The following is a 17783-nucleotide window of genomic DNA, read 5'->3' on the forward strand; positions in this document are numbered from 1 at the left end:
TTTGGTGAGCTGTTGCAGGCTGGGTCAACATCGACCACCCACCCAAGCAAGAACTGAGCAAAACTCCCCATGCGGCAATAGTTAGTGAGGCTGCGGGCAGGCCAGGAGCAGTATTTGGGACGAGGATGGCCAGGCAAAACGGGGATCGTGAAGCTGGGTCATGGGGCAGTGGCAGATCAGGGATGGGGCCAGGGCCAGGGCACAGGCATAGCCGCAGTTCACTCCCTGCGTGCCCCTGCCCTGCGAGGGGGGCTGGGAGGGGGGGAACGTGCACATGTATGAGGGCAGTGCCTGGGTGCTAGGTCCTGGGAGCCAGCTGGGAGTGAAAGGAGGATGCATGCAGCAGAGCTCACCTGGGCGGTGAGGTCCACGGCTGCCCACACGTTGCTCCACATGGAGCCTCGCCCTGCCCGTTCCTGCCCAGAGAAGCCTGTGCCGTGCTCCCACCGGCACCTCCCAGCCCCGGCCCTGGCTCCAGCCACCGTGCACAGCTTCCAGTGGGGCTGTTCCTAGTGTGGCTGCAGCCGGCTGGGTGCTGCTATGCTCCCCTTGCCTCCAGCTCCTTCCCCACCTGCTCCTGCCCAGCTGCATCAGGAACAGCCCCGCTGGAAGCTGCATGTGCTGCATGTGCAGGTGGCCCCAGCAGGAGCAGGAGGGGCTCAGCCCCATGTGGAACACCCTGGGGGAGCCGCAGGCTGGATCCAGTCGGTCGGCAGGCCAGATCCGGCCTGCAGGTCATATTTTGCCCACCCCTGAGCTAAGCCTTTATAGGTGTTTGATCCACGGGAAGGGTTTCTCTCACATCCATACATTGTACAAGCTTGCTGGTGAAGTGGTTCGGTTTGGGTATGGGACTTGGGTTCAAGTTTCTAGTCTTGCTGATTTGGGGCAGGGATTTGAACATTACTCCCAGCTTTAAAAGCAGTCTCAATTAATATTTAATTATATAACCTGGAACAGCTCTAATAGGAGAGTGACAGAAAACTCTATAGCCTGATGATCTTTCTAGCTTTCCAGAGCAGATAGTTGAATCCCTACCACTGCTCCTTGCCCCTCAAATGTCAAAATCAGGTACCTGAGCCACCTAGGCACTCTCTCTGACTCTGGTTCCTGATTGAAAAGCTTCAAAAGGTCTTGAGTTCATTTCTGTGCCAAAGGGGGCAACATGACGGAGTCTTGAAAATATTTGCAAAATGGTAAAATCATTTACTGCCAAGCTCTGTTTAGGAGCCAAAATCCCACTGTGCGCAGCTTTATTTATTGGAGACATTTGAAGGTGAGATGGGGCTAAGCTGAACTTGTCCAGAGGCTTCTTCAATTACTTTACAGTTGCATGCACCACCGCAGGATTGTCTTAGTAGGATTTTTCCATTGACATACCCTTGACATATGCCCTGTCAGGCTCACTACAGCCCCATCCATGAGCATCCTTCCCTTCCCACCCCACATTGCCATGGATTCATTCCAGTGGCAGTGATATGTATTACAAGATATTATAAGATACCCTGTACTGCTGCTTTTGACTCATTCTCTTGTACCTCATATGGGAGTGGATTTTTAGCTAGGTAAATATTTGGCCCATGATATTTTATCCTATCTATATTTAATGTCTATTCTTTTATTATCCCATCCAACCTAATAACAGAAGCCAAAGTCCTTTTATTGTCAATATTGAATATAATATTGGGGCCAGCATCTTACTTTTTCAGATCCACAGCTCCTCTCTGCTAGGAAATCTTACAGTTTTAAAAAGCTGTTGGAAGGAGATGAGTTAGCTCATATGATCCTGACTGCCTGACCAGTAAGCATAGAGAAAAATGAGTCATGGTGGGCATGGGGTCATGATTTCCTACTGAGAACAAGCCTAAAGAGCAAGACTATTTTAAAGTGGGGAGATGGGTTTCTCCATTCCAACTGAAACCAGTCTTTCTAGTGTAGCAGGTGATTGTCAAGATTGCTAGGGCTAGCAAAAGTGATAATTATTCTACCTATTTCAGTGAGGGGTACAGCCTCCCATTACTGCAGTCTCTAAGCAGCTCATCCTCTTTAATGTATTTATCTAACAGCCCCCAGTTGAAGCAAGGAAGTGCTGTAAATTCATTTCACGCAATAGGTGCATCTACACATGCAATTATTAAGCAGCAATAAACTCTGGCACATACTGTGCTGGAATTTATTGCTCCTGGGCACCGTGTTTACACGTGCACCCGGGACTGCAGCATGTTGAGCTGGATTGGAGCAGCCCCAATTGGCAAGGTGCCCTGGGGTCAACTGCCAGCCTGGGGCTGCTCCAACCTAGCCCAACATGCTGTGGAGGGGCTGGCTATGGGCAGGCAGCCCCCTCATTGCAACACCCTTGTGCCTCAGCCAGCCCCATCAGTGTCTACACATGCATTACAACAGAGGAAAAAACTCCACTGCAGGATAGTATTTGTATTTGTGATGGAGTTAATCCATTTACTCCATCCTAATAGCATTGCATGTGTAGATGCGAAGACATTTAATGCGGAGCTATTTAGGCAAACGCCTGCAGTAAATGTCTAGTGTAGATGCACCCAGCGGGCCAAGCGGCTTGCCTGAGCTTACCCAGTAAACTTGTGACAGAGCAGCAATATGAACTCATGTTTCTGTCATTCCTGGCTGGCTCCCTAACCACTAGGCTGCACTGGAGAACAAATTGCCTTTGTTATACTAAGAATTCTTGCAGTACCTTCCCACCCTCCCTGATGCCCAGAGTACTGGTCATGCCTCTCTATGGTCAGTAGTCTCATCTGCTGAGACATGGTAAGATAGGTCTGGTGTCTCTGCAGTATCCTTGTTAGTGCTCTCCACACTATTAGACATCAGTGGGAGGGAGCTCTAAAGTAAGCCGTCATCTTCAGGTGCTTGGTGTTTTTTGGTACTGTGGTGGAAGCAGGGAGGACAAGAATGAAAGGGAGAAAAGGATAAAAAAGAGAAGAGGAAGGAAGAAGGGAAGAATCTATATCAACTAAGAACTTTCAAATAGTCCCATGTTTGGGAAATCCTCTCGGTGGCGCTGGCCATTAAATATCCTTGACTGACCTTTCTGTCTCCCCCCCCCCCCCCCCTTTTTTCCCCCCCCTCCCCCCCCCCCCCCCCCACTTCTTTTTCAGCCTGCATCCAATTTTTCCCATGCTGTGCAGCGGACACCACAAAATTTCCAGGCAAAATTTGGTGGCGGCTGAGGAAAACCTGCTACAGGATAGTTGAACACAGCTGGTTCGAAACATTCATCATCTTCATGATCCTCCTGAGCAGTGGAGCTCTGGTAAATTTTACATAATTTCATATTAAGGTTTGTCTAGGGGCAAGTGATGTCAGGCTTGTTGCATTCCTCTTCTGGAAAAGTCTTGAAACCTCTTGCTGCTTATTTCTCTAAGGATGTTGGTTTGTCGTACCAGTTTGTAACGTCACTAGCTGTTCCTTATGGAGATATTGGTAAGAAATTGGAATGACAGAAGCTTTCACTCTTACTCCTATGGGAGTAGCTGGAGTGGACTAGTGGAAACCACACAGTATGTGAAGAAGGGCACTGAGGGTGCTTAACATGAAGCATTTGTCATTGAAGTTATCTTCCTCAAGGGTTGATTTCTTGAAGACCAGACTGAAGGAAGGCTGCGAAGCTGGATTTCGCTAGCTAGGGGGAACAAGAGCTGTTTCTTACATTGTCACCCATGTCCTTCCTGTCAAGAACATCTTTGGGCTTGCTGAAGTGTTTTGTTCAAAACTAAACCATAAACTGGATCTGAAAATAGTTTGCCTGATATGAAGGCAGGTCTTTATAGCACTTTATATGCCAATGCTTTGATCAACTGCTGCAAAGGAAATGTAGTACCTTGACGCTGGATCTTTCCCGAAGTTTAGTTTTTCCAGATAGGGTCTGTTTTTCAAACACCTTTAAGCTCATTTCTGAGTGCCAGTGGTGTTTTAGTGTAGCAAATAAAAAGTAACATCTAAAAAGTTGGCAGAAAAGGAGGAGGGGAAATAGCTTTAAATAGTTTGTTGTTATTTTTTGCGGTAATTGCAAAGTACTGCAAGTCATCTGACAGAGTGAGTGACTCCCTACAGACTGTGACAAATTCCAGTCTGTCTGCATATTGGTTTTCTGTACTTTTCTCTGACAGTTATTTTACACCTTCAAAATATCATTTTTGTATGGAGAGTTATGAGACTGGATGCCAGTGAAAATGCCACCCCAAAACACAAAGGCTATACATGAGCCTCTCCATAGACTGCTAAAGCTTTCTTGTTGGTTAAATTACTATATCCCGGAAGGCAAAAGAGCAATGTGACTATGTGAGTGTCAAGTCACGCAATGCTTTTTTTTTTGTAGGTTTGGAATATTTGTTAATTTTTCAAAATACCTTAGAAAGTAACTGCTGATTTTTAGACATTTAAATGCAAATACTGAAGATAACTAGCATGGATTCTTCTAGTAACATCGCACCCTGTTCTTCCCTAGTGCTTTGTCTGACACTTGTAGGGCAAGAATAATGTAATACAATCCTGGTTTTCTTCAGGATTTCACAACACCTGAGTAGTTTGGAAAACTGGGCAGCTTGAGTTATTGGGGGGAACTGGACAATAAGCCATTCTTTGGTTGAGCAACACCAAGCCAAGTCAGATATGAGAGGCTTTCATCACTTCAAAATAGCAGGGTCCTTCTGCAGAGTGTCAATTTAATGTAAAGTTTATTTAAAAATCATTTCTCAGAAAATGTAAAAAAAAAAAAAAATTAGGAACATGATCCTCGTTGTTTATTTTATCTTGGCACACGTAATACTTTATATCTTAGTTACTTTGAGAATGGGGCTATAATAGCAGTAGGTTGAACTCATTCAATGCCACAAAGGTATAGGTTGTAGTCGTGTTGGTCTAAGGACATAGGCAGACAAGGTTCTTTGTACCCGAAAGCTTGCAAAGAAGAATTTTTCCAGCTATTTGAGTTGGTCTAATAAAAGATATCTTATTTACCCAAAGAACCTCGTCTGTTCAATGCCACAACACACTTTCCCCCAGAGACCTCAGAACATCTTGCAAATGCTAAGTGAGTCTGTTGCCTCTCCTGTGCAATTAGTTTGATCAGTCATCATTTATAGATATGAACAAGGGAGAAATCACTTACCCAAGTTTACCCGGCAAGTCAGTTCTGGAACAAAGCATGGAACTACGAATCATAGTTACCTATTCCAAGGTCTCTTCCCAGAGTGACTGGTACATACAATGCTTTGAGAAAGACAGTGGGTGTAAAAATACCTGGGAATGCAGCTAAGTTCCATTTTAGATGAGAACAAATATTAGGTTCAGAATATGCGTGTCTAATAAAGCACCACATTCACCAGAGAAGTAGTTCAGCTTCCAGGGCTTTGTGCAGACCGGGTCAAGCACAAGACATAAATAAATGAATACCCAGCTCTTAAAAACTGCCTCGTTCTGGTCATTGACTTAGAATAAGAAGGAAAAATTACTTGAGCAGAATATTTGTACCTGTCTGAAATATGATTACTGAATCAGGCCTGGAAAACAAAAGTGCTTAAGCACATGCTTAGTAATCCCATTCCCAATAATTAAATGGCATAAGTTTGTGTTCAACTTGAGATCAGTGGGAGTTTGCTATATGCCTACAGTTAAGTGCATGCTTGAATTCCTTGCTGAATCCATGAATTGGTTGCACCTTTGCAATTCCTTTAAGGACAATGGGGTGCTGTTGAGGTAGAAATGAGCCTGGACTACTGTTCTAGAAATCACGGAAAAGACACCTTTTATTAAACAGAGCGATCCAGGAGCACATTTCAGAAGAATCTGCCAGCCCCCCACTATCTAAGCATTTTCCAAATGAGAGTAATTTATTTAGTGCTATGTTTGGTTGATTATGTTTAATCAAAAGTAAAAAGTGCTGATTTTCAAAAGTATGTGAAGGTATTTGGGAGCAGAACTCCCCTTGGCACAAATATAACATTCATGCCTCCAGTCTCCCTGTATTTGTAGCCAGCTCACCCAGAAGAAATAGCCCCATTATGTAAATAATTATATATCCACTTGCACAACTAGACACAATTTTAAATATCTTCATAATGAGCAGATGCATTAGGGGAAGCTGATATTTAACATATACTTTAGCTGTGACTTCACATCAAACAATGCCACACATGCAGAACAGAGCACTAACATTTGCCACCGTAGCACTGCAGAGTTTATTGCAAATCAGTGTTTTGTACTTCCAGGCATTTGAAGATATCTACCTTGAAGAAAGAAAAAACATTAAAATCATGTTGGAATATGCTGACAAAATGTTCACCTACATCTTTGTCCTGGAGATGCTTTTGAAATGGGTGGCTTATGGCTTCAAAAAGTATTTCACCAATGCCTGGTGTTGGCTTGATTTCCTCATCGTAGATGTAAGTATCACTTTGGAAATACTATGTTCCTTGTGTTGGATTATATAGCTTACAAGACCCTTCTGTTCACTCTGACAGTTCTTGCACTTGCAAAGTCAGGGGCATCACTCTGAGTGTAAAGATCAACCTGAGTAAACCTAGAAGTAAATGGGAAGATTTAGCGTGTGACTGAGAAGTCTCAGGAATTAATGAGCTGAAATGGAAAACAGCTTTGTATCATTATGAGGAGGTGTTACTCTGCTAATTTAAGTCACACTCCATTTTCACCTCTCAGGGCTCACTCTTTCTCCTAGCATTTCCCATCTCATTCCACATGCCAGTTTAGCACAAGGTCTGGTTACCTCTGACTGTGCTGCACATGACCTCGGCACACAAGTCTTTCAGCAGATTAGAGAAGCTATCCTTGGCATGGCTTCCTAGGGAGGCTGCCAGAGATGCATAACGAAATGTTCAGCACCATCTCCCAAGAATTTACAAGTGAAGGAGTCCAAGAGAGGAAGATATGAAATGTTTCCCTCTGCTGAAGTGGGGTCACCATTACAAAGTCTTATAAAATAATCCAATTCCTTCATACCGTTGAATACTGAAAATTCATTCTTAGTTCCCCTGAGAGGGCAGACATTAAAAGTAAAAGAAAGGCAGAATAAAGACCAATCTCACACTACAAGAATGTTGTTGGATCCATATTTGTATTAATTGTTCCTCAAAAATTCAGAGGCCTTGGGGTGCCGGTAGATGCCAGATGTAAAAGCTGTAGATGCCAGAGTGCTTGGATGTAGGGTTTTAGCCTTTATTTCCACTTATGAACACGACTGCTGAATTAATTAAAGGCCAGGATCACTGTGCGTGAAGTGTCTTTCTGTGAGATGGACAGGAGCAGCTTATTACATTCTAACAGTAATGGCTTAACACAGGCATTTTTCTCTATGACACCATCTTTTATTAGCTTGATGTATTGATGTCAAATGCTAGGGATGCTCTGCACACAAGTGTCATTAATTTAATCTCTCATAAATGATGTTTTCCTGTTTTACACCTGAACCTCAAGTCTAGGGATGACATTTTCTTTGGCCTCAGTCCAGAAAAGCACTTCACTGGGGCTACTCATATGGTTAATATTATAGATATATAAATGCATAAGTGCATTGCTGGATCAGAGCCTTTGGCTGCATCCAGATGTTCATTTCTACCAGAAGAAATTTCTACCAGGAGAAGTTCCTCTAGCCCCATAGATGGAGAGCTTCCCAGGCTTCCCTGAGCCACTCCCACCCTTCGGGGAGCCCATTTATTGACAGCCTACCCTCTCCCAGCCTGGGAAGGAGGTAGGCTGTCAAGTGCAGTTAGCAGATGCTGAAACCCTTCCAGTTCTACCCTGCAGGAGAATAGCCCCTGATCCTTGCACTTCTCTGGGATGACCCGAAGGAGTATAGGGAGAGGTGGGGAGCACTCAGCCACTGTGGCCACACACTCGGGGCACATATACACAAGGAGTGAGGCTGCTCCGACACACTGTAATTACAGCATGTTGGAGCAGGCCTGATTAATCAAGTCCTCTGGAGCGTGGTAATTACTGCTCTCCAACAGACCCCAGTGTCTCATGTATCAGCGTCCCTGTGCTTAAAAATGTCAACCGGGTGCTTTAACTAAAGCTTGTCAAATGAGCTTTAGATAAAGTGACCCCGCCACCATTTTTAAGCAGGGGGGACACTGATACACAAAGTGCTCTTGGAGCTGCTCTAATTAAAGCGCCCCCGCCTGCACACTCCCAGACCACGTGTATAAATGCCCGGGGAGCTTTGCCACAGGGGCATGGCAGCCTGCCTCGTCCTGCACTGTTCTGGGTTGACTCAAGGTCATGCAGGGTGAGGCGAGGGTATTTCACCATGGTGGCAAGGCTCCCAAGCCTTGCTGCCATGACACAGCAGCCTGCCTCCCCCTGCCCTGCGCTCTGTCACCTGGGCAGCAAGGGGAAGCCAGCGAGTTGGGACCTGGGCTTGGCAAAAACCTCCACATGCCAGGCTCTCAGCTGCACTGGCTTTTCCATTACCACCCGCACCACTCACCTGAGCAGCAGGGAAGGTGCAAAGGGAAGATGAAGGAGCTAGGCACCAGGCTTGACAGGTTTCCCCCAAGCCCAGCTCCTGGCCCCTCTGGCTTTTACATCTCTGCCCCCACAGCTCAGCTGAGGGACAAGGGGAAGCTAGCATGGTGGAGAGCCAGGCCTGCAAACCCAGTTTCTAGCCACGCTGGCTTTTCAAACACCAACCCTACCACTCAGCTGAGCAGAGCATGGAGACTAGAGGAAGCTGGCTAGAGTCCAGGCTCTCAGTGCAGATGTTGAGTGTCCTGGGAGAAACTCTCCCAGGAGGGATTTAACCCAGGTTGTTCCTGGGTTATTTTTCTCGTGGAATGGCCATTTTTGCTCTGGGAGAAAAAGCCTGAATGTCCGAATGCATACTTTTGTTTTCTAGTGGAAGAGCAGTGATTTTCCCAGTAAAAACTAAACATCTGTACATTGCTTTTGGGAGCAACCCAGAGCTTTAATACATTGATTTTTTAAATCAATAAATAAATCATGAATCTTAAATTATACTCCTCTCTCTTCCTCATGTATGCTATTAAAGGGAAAGAATATATTTTTCACATGATATTTTTCACATTTTTCAGCATGGTCTAGTGATCTATGCTTTCCAGTTGTTCCAGTGTAACTCTTTAAATTGGGTTTCTGGTGTGTGACAAGTTCCAAATTTGCAAATATTCTCTAATGTTCACATAAAACTTAATTTTTATGAGCACTGCTGTCAATAAAGTAGCTCATTAAAACCTGGAAAGGGAGTGAACGTAAAGAAACATAAAGCAAATACATTATTTAAGCAAATTGTTGCAGAAATGTTTTGAGGTACTTATCCAAATCTGCGACAGACCTTTGACACTAATTTGTGCCTTTGGAAAAGCGAACACTATCTCATAATTGTACATTACTAAAGTAGATTCTGGATTGCAAATCCCAGACATTAAAAATACACAATAATCTACTAACAGAAAGCTATTTTCACTAGCTATAGAATCCCTGCAGGATGATCTCTGATAATGGACCTCATTCTACCTCAGAGGAATGTGTCAATTTAGCAAAAGGATAAAACAGGGCTTTTAAGATCATTGCAATACAATAAGATCATGTTAACGGCACAACAACAGGCTTGAGTGGGGTGGGGAGAGGGGAAGATTGTAACTAGAGAAATGCATGCTCATTAAAACTAAGGACTGGTAGGAAAGCCCCCATTGTGAATCTGCTTGAATACCACACATGCTTACCAAGGATATACACTTATACAAGAAGTCGCCTGCCTAGCAATTTACAAGTGTACTGCTAAGGGAAGGCCAGTCCGTTCCAATCCATATCAGCGCAGTGAATAGTGATGTTTTTATGCCCAGGAAGCAGGGTGATAGATTTGTAAACCCATGGTTATGATCAAGTATGAAAATGCTAAGAGGTGGTAGTGTGTCTGAAGCTTGAATGGACCTGACTATCATTGTCATTTGCACCAGAGAGAAGGAAACAGTCATGCACAAGTACCTGAGGATATACATGCAGGCAGTTACAAAAGAAGAGCCATTTGCCAAACATACATACAAACAAAATCCTGTTTACACACACACAGCGGCTTAAACTAGGAGCATGAAGATGGCCAAAGCTAGGAGCTGCGTGGAATTCAAGCTGACCATTACCAGAGCTGTTTTGGGCAGGTTCAACTAGCTATGTGGTTTGATATCCAGAAGGAGCTGGGATCTAATACAAACCCTAGGTTAGCTAGCTCTAATCTCTTGCCCAATCTCTGTTGATACTGGTTAAGTTATTCCATTACTGGCAGGTTCAGAAAAGGTGGCAACCTGGAGCTTGATATCATACAAGCCATGGAGGTCTTCATTCAATAACTTTGTTGCTAACCACCCCCAAGGGGTCTTTATATACGTCAGACAAGGGTGGAGGGGTTAGAATAGAATACTTGGGGAAGAGGAGCAATTGCTCTCATCTACTTCTAAAATGTTCAGTAAGAAAAAGAAAGCAGTCACTTTTTCTGCTTGTTTGCAATTCATTCAGGAAAAACCCTGAGTATACCAGCCTGGACATACAACCAGTCAGCACCAATGCAGCTTCTGTGTTTTAATCAGTTGTTAATTAGCTGTGGTGAAAAACTACAGATGACTCCAGACATTGCTGGAGTCAGATGTGTGATAAGTGAAGACATTGCCTCTGTCAAAGGTGTTTCCTTGAGCAAGGAGCTTGCAGTCTCTTGTCTGAGACTTGTTCATTTGGGTATTGACAGTCTTCTCCAACAACATTCCCAGTGCATTACATATCTACTAGGGCTGTGCAAAGCCTTGGTCCCTGATTCGATTCGGTGGAGGTTTGGCCTGATTGGGTGGCCGAATCTCTGAATCTGAATCAAATCAGGAGACCCTTTAATCTCTCTGAATCAAATCAGAACCCTCCAAATCGATTCGGAGAGATTCGGAGATTCAGACATAGACACAGTTTTAAATGTTTTTTCTGCATACCTTAAGGTACCAGGCGACTTGTGAATGCTGCAGTGCTGGGGCAGATGGAGCGTCCCGCAGGAGTGTGGGGAGCTCCCCAGCACACTCAGCAGCAGACATGGAAGTGGACCCAGAAGCACTTCCAGTCCACTTCTAGTCCCATCAGGGAGCGTGCTGGGGGCCCCCCCATAGCCCCCTCTGGCTTGGTGACTGGTGCCTCCTGGGTCTGAGGGAGCACCCAGGGTCCCCTGGTGGCGGATCACTGAGTTGGGGGGATGTGGGGGGGGGGGGGCCGGCGCGCCCCCCCGCGGGCCCCAGCGCGCTCCCCAGCAGACCCGGAAGTGGACCAGAAGTACTTCAGGTCCACTTCTGGGTTCGCCGCCAAGCATGTGGGGGGCCCCCCTGCTTCATCCGCCCCAGCATTGCAGCATTCACAAACTGCTTGGTACCTCAAGGTACGTAGAAAAAATATTTAAAACTGTGTCTATGGCTGAATTGCTGGTTCTCCAAATCAGCATCAAATCTTCAGATTCAGTTTCGGATTAATCGAATCAGGGACAGTGATCCGAATCAACTAATCAAATCACTGTCCCCTATTCAGGTTGAATCCGAATTAAATACGGCCCATTTCGCACACCCCTAATGTATCCTGCAGCCTCGAGGGAAAGGGATCTAACGTGCAGATCATAACCCTCTCCCCCCCTAGATCCTCACTGAATGTTGCCTACTGAAATTCCACCCCGGAGAGCACACAAAGCAGCAACAAACTCTCCCTGTGCCTAAAGAAGGGTGTTTGTACCTGAAAGCTTACAAAAAACAATTTTTCTAACTATTTAGTTGGTCTAATAAACGATATCACATTTACCCAAAGAACCTTGTCAGCAAAGGGAATTGTATTTATCCCACCACCGCTTCCTAGAGCACCTGTTTGGCTAACTCAGAGGTAGATAGTCCGTTCCCGTTAGGAGGGATATATCTACAAAATAGTTTGGAAACCCGGTACAGCAAGAAAAACTTGACAGAGACAAACTCATTGGATTACTCAGGTTAGGTACTTGGACAGGTGCACTAATAGCGATTTTATGACATAAATTAAATGCAATAAAATAAATATAGGAATAAAATAAAACATAGTCCATTCCTTGGCCAAAAAAAACTTGTATCCAAAGAATTATCCCTTTTTTATTGAGTGGAGACATAACAGAATGTGCTTTGGCTGTTTGCACTGATGTGAGTCACTTAGAGACTTATATTTCCTTGGGAACAACTTTCTCTAATGGCACTACCTGTGTGTTAGTTTGAAAGCTGTTGCTGGGTGGTCTCTTCTCCATTGAAGCATCATTTTCACTGACTGCTTAAAACATGGAACATTACCCTTTCCAAAATATGAGCAGTTTCATGGAACATGCTTCTTCTAGGATTTCTACATTGAACTTGCAAGGCCTGACTGCCCTGGGAGGTAGAAAAATAACAACCCCTGTTTTGACAGTAGCAACTTAAAGCTTACTTGCCATCCCCAGTTGAGAACTAAACTGAATTATGCCTTCACATTGTGTTGTCATGTCTTTAAGTGACAATTAAAAACTGCGGTAAATATGGCTTTTGATTACTTTAATTGTTTTCTATATTTGCATTCCCTGTTGATTAGGGATGTGATTTCTGCTTGCTTTTCCAGCAATTGCATTATCTGCTGTAATCAGTTGCTCCCAAACAACAGCAAAACCCAATTTGTGTTGTTTGGAAATTATCTTAAAAACGTGTTCAATCTCAACTTTTGGTATGAAAAGCATACGAGTGGCGGATATAGAGTGAGCTAAAGAAAAAGCAGTAAGGTCTTTCAAAGGGAGGTGTCCGAGTAAGTGAATCTGTGACTGCTGGTTGGAAGTTATTGCAAATCCATAGGTTATAACGAAACATTATTACTTCAGAGCAAAATTAGCAAACTTTTTACATTCCAGTTCTGCTGTAACTCTTCTCAGACCGGTCCAAGCTGACTAATAAAAACCTGCCCCGGAGAGCATACAGTCTGGAGCCTTGTCTTTAATAGGAGAAAAGGCACGTTCTTACCATGTGTTAGCTAACGTGTTGTAATAAATAAGGTAAAAAGCTAGCACTGACAAGGCAGCCGTCGTTTTAACATATGTTAGCAAGCCAAAGTAAAATGCAAGATTTGCCCTCCAATGTTTGGCTCAACCTGTTAAACTGGGTGAACGCTACAAATGACCTTGTCTTCTCTAGTATTAGAGGGATGTAGCTGTGATCGGTCCAGGAACCAGGCGAAAGGCAAGGATTTGTGTGGGTGATTCCTTTTATTGGACCGACTGCACAGTTGGGATAGACTTACACAAGCTTATGAATACAATGCATAGTTTTTCACCTCTTGTTAGATACCACGTGGTTGCTACCGTGAAGTCAGAACACTGCTCTTTCCTGAAAGAGGACACGGCCTAGGAATTAGCTGAGGCTTAGCAGGTGGACTAAGCAAACACATAAATTGTGGTCGGGAAGTTGAGAGGGAGGAAAAACAAAGAGATGAGAACAGTAAAGGAGAAGGCACAGCTCCCCACTTGCCAGCACAGTGCCAAATAGTAGTGATTTGCAGGTATCATAGTAGAAGTAGGTTTGACAAAGGATTTAATGAAGATAAGGTGTCACCTTGGCAAATTATCCTGAAGTTACTCTTCCTACCTATCAAGAACACCCTGGCTTTGAGCACAAGCATGGCTAATAGCTTGGCCAGTCAACAGAGACTCAGTCGGGTGGAAGAGCATGGGAGTGGGTGAGCAGGGTAAGCTTTAGTGGATGACATGACCTTTGAGGGTCCTTCTAGCCCTATGATTACATGACAAGGCTGTCGCTGTGCAGAGCGGAGCTGAATACTCAACCTTATTTTAAAGTGAGGACTTTCTTTTAACTTTTTATTCCAACAGAAAAACCAAAAAGGTCCAACCCCGTGGTTCTGAACATTTCCGGATGTTCACTCTCCCCCCCAGCCAGAGCTGGTTTTATATAACATATCACTCCATTACGTGCTGTGAGAAGATGTGTTTCAAAGTGAAAAGGTGGCTTAGGAGGGGCTGACCTAAACTTTGAAAATTGGTTATGAGGGAGAACTGAATATCAATAAGGTGGCTGTGCCTTCCCTGCTGTGATACTGTGTGAGCTCCCAGGGAATGATCACTAGGCCTGCCCTCACAAATGAGTTGAGCTTTATTGTTTGATTCTCAGGCCATCTGCCTTGGGAATTCGCTGTCGCTGTTAGAAAAGCCTGAGCAGGTGTAAAGGAGGTGACAAAGATTAAGAGAACAGCTAGACACAGAAAGCATCTTCTGGCAAACAGCAGGAAACAGTTAGAGTGCAGAACTGATTTATTTAAAAGCACTTCATCCAACAAGAGTGGCACATGCTGTTTACAACAGGGCTGCTCTCTGATCAGCAAATGTTGCCTTGAAAGGCATGGGCATGTTAAATAATGAAGTAACTGAGAACATGGAGTGATGAGAAAGTTCATGGCCTTAGCTTGAGTATTACTGAGGGGTGAAGGGAGGGGAAACCTCAGATTTTAAAAAACCCCATAGGAATGCCTCATTGAATCCTTTTATTCAAAATGCTTTGGTTCCAGTTCTTGAGATGGGACTTCTGGGCAGTAGGAAAGTGAGTATTGTTGTTGCTGGTGTTGTGCTTTACTTCCTCCATCACAGGAGAGACCCTCTTGTGCTTGGTGCTGTGCAAACACAAAAGACATAATAATTCCAATAAACAGCTGAAAGTTTTTTTACTGAGACACAGAAGGCGCGTCCAGATGAGAGCACGCGGGCAGTCCGCGGTGCCACAAACCCATCTGCAGTGCCGCAAACTGAACGCGCTGCCCATGCACATGTTCACTGCGTGGGGTTTTTTTACACTGGGATCTCTTTTATGCCCATAATTACCTGATTAGCAGGTATAATCAAGCCGTTCTTACCACTTAGAAATTTCAGGCTAGATCCTGTTCTACCTATTAGGTGCCTGAGCCAAATCCTATCCCACCAGTCTAAGTGGACTTACATTCCTAAGTATGATCCTTTTCTACCCTGCTAAACATTAACACATTGGCAGAACATTAACACATCTACTTTTGTAGCATACCATCTTCCTAGCCTTCAAACTAACTTACAAAAATAGGAAATAGAGGGAGAATCCATCTACATTTTTCAGGGATGTGAGCATGGTGGGATATGATTTCGCTTGGGCGCCTAATAGGTAGAATAGGATCTAGCCCGAAATTTCTAAGTGGTAAGAATGGCACTGGAAAAATCAGAATAGATTGATAGCTTTTCTTTAAATCTGGGATGCTGCACTGATGCTCCAGAAGGCTGGACACTGGAAGAAATACTAACTAGGCTAAAGAGCTTTAAGTTTTCAACATAAGGATATTATGGCTGTTGCAGTTAAGATTCCACAAATTTTCCCCATTGTACTCCCTAGTTTTACCTCACTGATGATTTTCTTAAACACTTCTTTTGGGGTATAATCTTTCTCATGCTTAAAGCAATGGGAGCAGGACCAGGACTCATGAACAAATGATGATTAGAGTATAGACATATGAACAACATACTGACGTATAATATGGGGGGAGCTTTTCCACATTTCTCAAGTACTACATTTACCCTAATCCAAGACTACTCTGAATTTAAGACAACACCCCAGGAACTAGAATCTAGACATGGAAAAATGATTAATTTGTTATAATTTTCCATGTCTAGAATCTAATTCTTGTTCCATGTCTAGCATCTAATTACATTTGTTCTCCCCACTGGGAAGTGGGATAAGCAGTGGGGGTGGGGAGGAGGTGGGGCAAGTGGTGGTGGGATAGGCATCAGGAGAGTCAAGTAGCTTGACCCTTGCGCTTTGCCTCCTGTTCCCACCTCTCGCTTCCCGGCTGCCTACCCTTCACAGTGCATATGTGTCCCGTGCCTGCTCCCATGGTGTCTATATCCCCTGCTCCACCTACCCCGTCCATGCCTGTACCCCCTGATATTTCCCACTCCCCACAGTGCCTGAACCCTTGGGCACCTATCCCATCCATTACTTACCCTCCCCCTGCTCCACCTACCCCGTCCATGCCTGTACCCCCTGATATTTCCCACTCCCCACAGTGCCTGAACCCTTGGGCACCTATCCCATCCATTACTTACCCTCCCCCACTGCCTGCACCCCCCCCCACCTGCCCCCTGTGTGGTCCCCCTGCTACTTGCCCCGCACAGTCCTCCCTACTGCCACTTACCTTACCCTTGTAGCTCCAGCTCCTGGGTGGGTACCACTTTACACAGGGGCAAGATGCACAGAGCACATGCTGGCTCTGGCCTCAGCCAGGACATGCAGCAGGTGCTGCAGGTTTGGCAGCTTCAGCCCTGGCCCTGGAGCTGGGGCCAGAGGTGCCACCACTGTTATGAGCCCAGGCTCAGGGCTGGAGACACAAGCACTGCCCTCCCCAGCCCTCCCCCAGCTTGTACTCATAGCTAAGATAAGGGGCTCCCCCTCCCCTGCATGCTGAATGGGGAAAAAACCTTTGTCTTGGATTCTAGTAAATATGGTAACTATTGGCATGAACACTCTTACCCCATGGTATGTGGAAGGTAAACCTTTGTTACTTACCCTTCTTTTATGCAAGGCTAAGCTCCTGCATTTTAACTTTCACTACCACAAGATAAGAGCAGACACATGGGTAGTTAGCACAGATCAGATCAAAAGCAATAAAACCTTGCCCTTTCTATACCACAAGAAACTATTCATGAGGCTTTATCCTTAGCCTCCTATTTGTGCCTTTGAAAGTCTGCCCTAAAGCTTTTCTCTCCTGGGATTCAGCCTACAGGCTAAATGTATAGAGATCTTGCAGGTAAAATACATTTAGCCATTTTTGATTTGCAACAGCAAAAAAGTGCTTTTCCCACATAAACTGAAGTTTCAAGAACAACTCAGAAATGATGACTTTAGGTGCTTGAATTCAATCCAGCCATCCTTTTCTCTATGAACAATTAATACCAGGTGCACTTTTGCACCTGCAATTATTTGTGGGTACACTTTGTCATTTAGACATCTGACTGCCTGGGTAAGGTATATGAGATATACAAGTGAGACTAATTAAACTTAGGCAAACTGAAGGAACAGCATTGTGCCTGCAGTTATTTCTGGGTACAAACAGTAGTTATGTAAAGGAAGGTGGGGTTTAAAAAATTCAACCCTTGAATTTTTTAGCCCACTCAGGGCATCTCAATGAGAAGCCGGCTCTTTCCAATTTTGAAAAGAATATTACGCTAGTATTTGACACTTGTACAGTCCTTGCCATTTGACAATCTGAAAGTACCTTACAATCTTTAATGAATTAAGTTGCATTATGTGCCTGTGAGATAATTAATCGTCTCAGCATCATAGCTGAGAAAATTGAAGCACAGGCAGGAGCTAGGTAATTTAACTAATGTCACATAAAAAGGGAGACCAACCCCAAGTGAACCTAACAGAGCCCCTGTTTCTCCCAACTTTGCAATTACCCCATGTGCCCACAATTAAGAGGGCAGGGTTTTACCATGGCTCAGAGGCTGCGCGATGACTGTCCCCATTTCTCGAGCAAAGGAAAACTAAACTGTGGCAACTTATGCCTGTTTCATTTCAGGTTACATTGTCTTAGTTTAATTCTCACCACAAGGTAAAAGAGGCACAAAGAGAGTTATCTCAAGCATCTGGAGTTAGGCATAGCCCATGCTTGGTACCAACCCATGTCTGGCCCATCGGTTGAAGTTCACCTAGGCAAACAGAAAGACCAAAACCCATTGCTTGGGCTCTCCC

At 44.5% G+C, this 17783-nt stretch overlaps 1 protein-coding gene across 9 annotated transcripts in view; it reads left to right on the top strand.

Moving 5' to 3' along the window:
* Window positions 1-17783, top strand: part of LOC102380629 (sodium channel protein type 5 subunit alpha) — a 252836-nt gene that overhangs the window by 199635 nt on the left and 35418 nt on the right. For all 9 annotated transcript variants that reach the window (XM_025200461.1, XM_025200458.1, XM_025200464.1 and 6 more), the window contains 2 exons: window positions 3135-3289; window positions 6246-6419. In XM_025200461.1, coding sequence (XP_025056246.1) covers window positions 3135-3289; window positions 6246-6419 — 329 coding nt within the window. The remainder of the gene's footprint in view (window positions 1-3134; window positions 3290-6245; window positions 6420-17783) is intronic.

This window comes from Alligator sinensis, unplaced genomic scaffold (assembly GCF_000455745.1).
Source record: "Alligator sinensis unplaced genomic scaffold, ASM45574v1 scaffold599_1, whole genome shotgun sequence".
Taxonomy (NCBI): Eukaryota; Metazoa; Chordata; order Crocodylia; family Alligatoridae; genus Alligator; species Alligator sinensis.